General features: G+C 67.9%; 1 protein-coding gene across 1 annotated transcript; it reads left to right on the top strand.

Moving 5' to 3' along the window:
- On the top strand, positions 1–2,082 carry LmxM_16_1460a_1 (uncharacterized protein; the record flags this gene model as incomplete). Its single annotated transcript, XM_003886499.1, has 1 exon — positions 1–2,082. A coding segment is annotated over one exon (2,082 nt), but the record flags the coding sequence as incomplete, so codon positions are not given.

The following is a 2,082-nucleotide window of genomic DNA, read 5'->3' as shown; positions in this document are numbered from 1 at the left end:
GAGGAGGCGATGGAGGGGCTTCTTGGCGAGGAGGCCGGGCGGTTCGAGGAGATGAAGCGTGGGTACGAGACGCGGCTGCGCGCACTGCAGAGCGAGAGCGACGCCACGCTTGCTGCGTCCACGGACGAGATCGCTGCGCTGCGGCGCCTGGTGGCGGAGCTGCAGGAGCGCCTCGCGGCCAAGGAGACGGAGTGCGCAGACCTTGCGGACCGGCTGAGTGCGTTACAGGCGAAGTACGACGCCGACACTTGCGCCAGCCAGCGCGTGCGCAGCGAGCTGGAGGCGCAGCTTGAGGAGCTGCGCAACCGGAGCGAGGAGCGCGATGAGCAGCTCGCGATGGTAGAGGCGCAGCTAGAGGAGTCGGAGAGGCAGGTGAGCGAGCTGACGAAGCGCCAGGAGCAGCTGATGCGCGAAGAAGAGACGCTAAGGGCTACCGTGGAGCGACTGACCGTGGCTATGGAAAGCACCGAGGAGATGCTGCAGGAGACGTCCGCCAAGCTCGCCGACACCGAGGAGACGCTGCAGCAGACGTCCGCCAAGCTCGCCGACACCGAGGAGACACTGCAGGAGACGTCCGCCAAGCTCGCCGACACCGAGGAGACGCTGCAGGAGACGTCCGCCAAGCTTGCCGACACCGAGGAGACGCTGCAGGAGACGTCCGCCAAGCTCGCCGACACCGAGGAGACGCTGCAGGAGACGTCCGCTAAGCTTGCCGACACCGAGGAGACGCTGCAGGAGACGTCCGCCAAGCTTGCCGACACCGAGGAGACGCTGCAGGAGACGTCCGCCAAGCTCGCCGACACCGAGGAGACACTGCAGGAGACGTCCGCCAAGCTCGCCGACACCGAGGAGACGCTGCAGGAGACGTCCGCCAAGCTCGCCGACACCGAGGAGACGCTGCAGGAGACGTCCGCCAAGCTCGCCGACACCGAGGAGACGCTGCAGGAGACGTCCGCCAAGCTTGCCGACACCGAGGAGACGCTGCAGGAGACGTCCGCCAAGCTTGCCGACACCGAGGAGACGCTGCAGGAGACGTCCGCCAAGCTCGCCGACACCGAGGAGACGCTGCAGGAGACGTCCGCCAAGCTCGCCGACACCGAGGAGACGCTGCAGGAGACGTCCGCCAAGCTCGCCGACACCGAGGAGACGCTGCAGGAGACGTCCGCCAAGCTCGCCGACACCGAGGAGACACTGCAGCAGACGTCCGCCAAGCTCGCCGACACCGAGGAGACACTGCAGGAGACGTCCGCCAAGCTCGCCGACACCGAGGAGACGCTGCAGGAGACGTCCGCCAAGCTCGCCGACACCGAGGAGACGCTGCAGGAGACGTCCGCCAAGCTCGCCGACACCGAGGAGACGCTGCAGCAGACGTCCGCCAAGCTCGCTGACACCGAGGAGACGCTGCAGGAGACGTCCGCCAAGCTCGCCGACACCGAGGAGACGCTGCAGGAGACGTCCGCCAAGCTCGCCGACACCGAGGAGACGCTGCAGGAGACGTCCGCCAAGCTCGCCGACACCGAGGAGACGCTGCAGCAGACGTCCGCCAAGCTCGCTGACACCGAGGAGACGCTGCAGGAGACGTCCGCCAAGCTCGCCGACACCGAGGAGACACTGCAGCAGACGTCCGCCAAGCTCGCCGACACCGAGGAGACGCTGCAGCAGACGTCCGCCAAGCTCGCCGACACCGAGGAGACACTGCAGCAGACGTCCGCCAAGCTCGCCGACACCGAGGAGACGCTGCAGCAGACGTCCGCCAAGCTCGCCGACACCGAGGAGACGCTGCAGGAGACGTCCGCCAAGCTCGCCGACACCGAGGAGACGCTGCAGCAGACGTCCGCCAAGCTCGCCGACACCGAGGAGACGCTGCAGGAGACGTCCGCCAAGCTCGCCGACACCGAGGAGACGCTGCAGGAGACGTCCGCCAAGCTCGCCGACACCGAGGAGACGCTGCAGGAGACGTCCGCCAAGCTCGCCGACACCGAGGAGACACTGCAGCAGACGTCCGCCAAGCTCGCCGACACCGAGGAGACGCTGCAGCAGACGTCCGCCAAGCTCGCTGACACCGAGGAGACGCTGCAGGAG

Source organism: Leishmania mexicana, contig 48 (genome assembly GCF_000234665.1).
Source record: "Leishmania mexicana MHOM/GT/2001/U1103 WGS CADB00000000 data, contig 48, whole genome shotgun sequence".
NCBI classification, from domain to species: domain Eukaryota; phylum Euglenozoa; class Kinetoplastea; order Trypanosomatida; family Trypanosomatidae; genus Leishmania; species Leishmania mexicana.
Note: the sequence above shows the minus strand (reverse complement) of the source record. Positions and strands in the feature narration are given on the sequence as shown.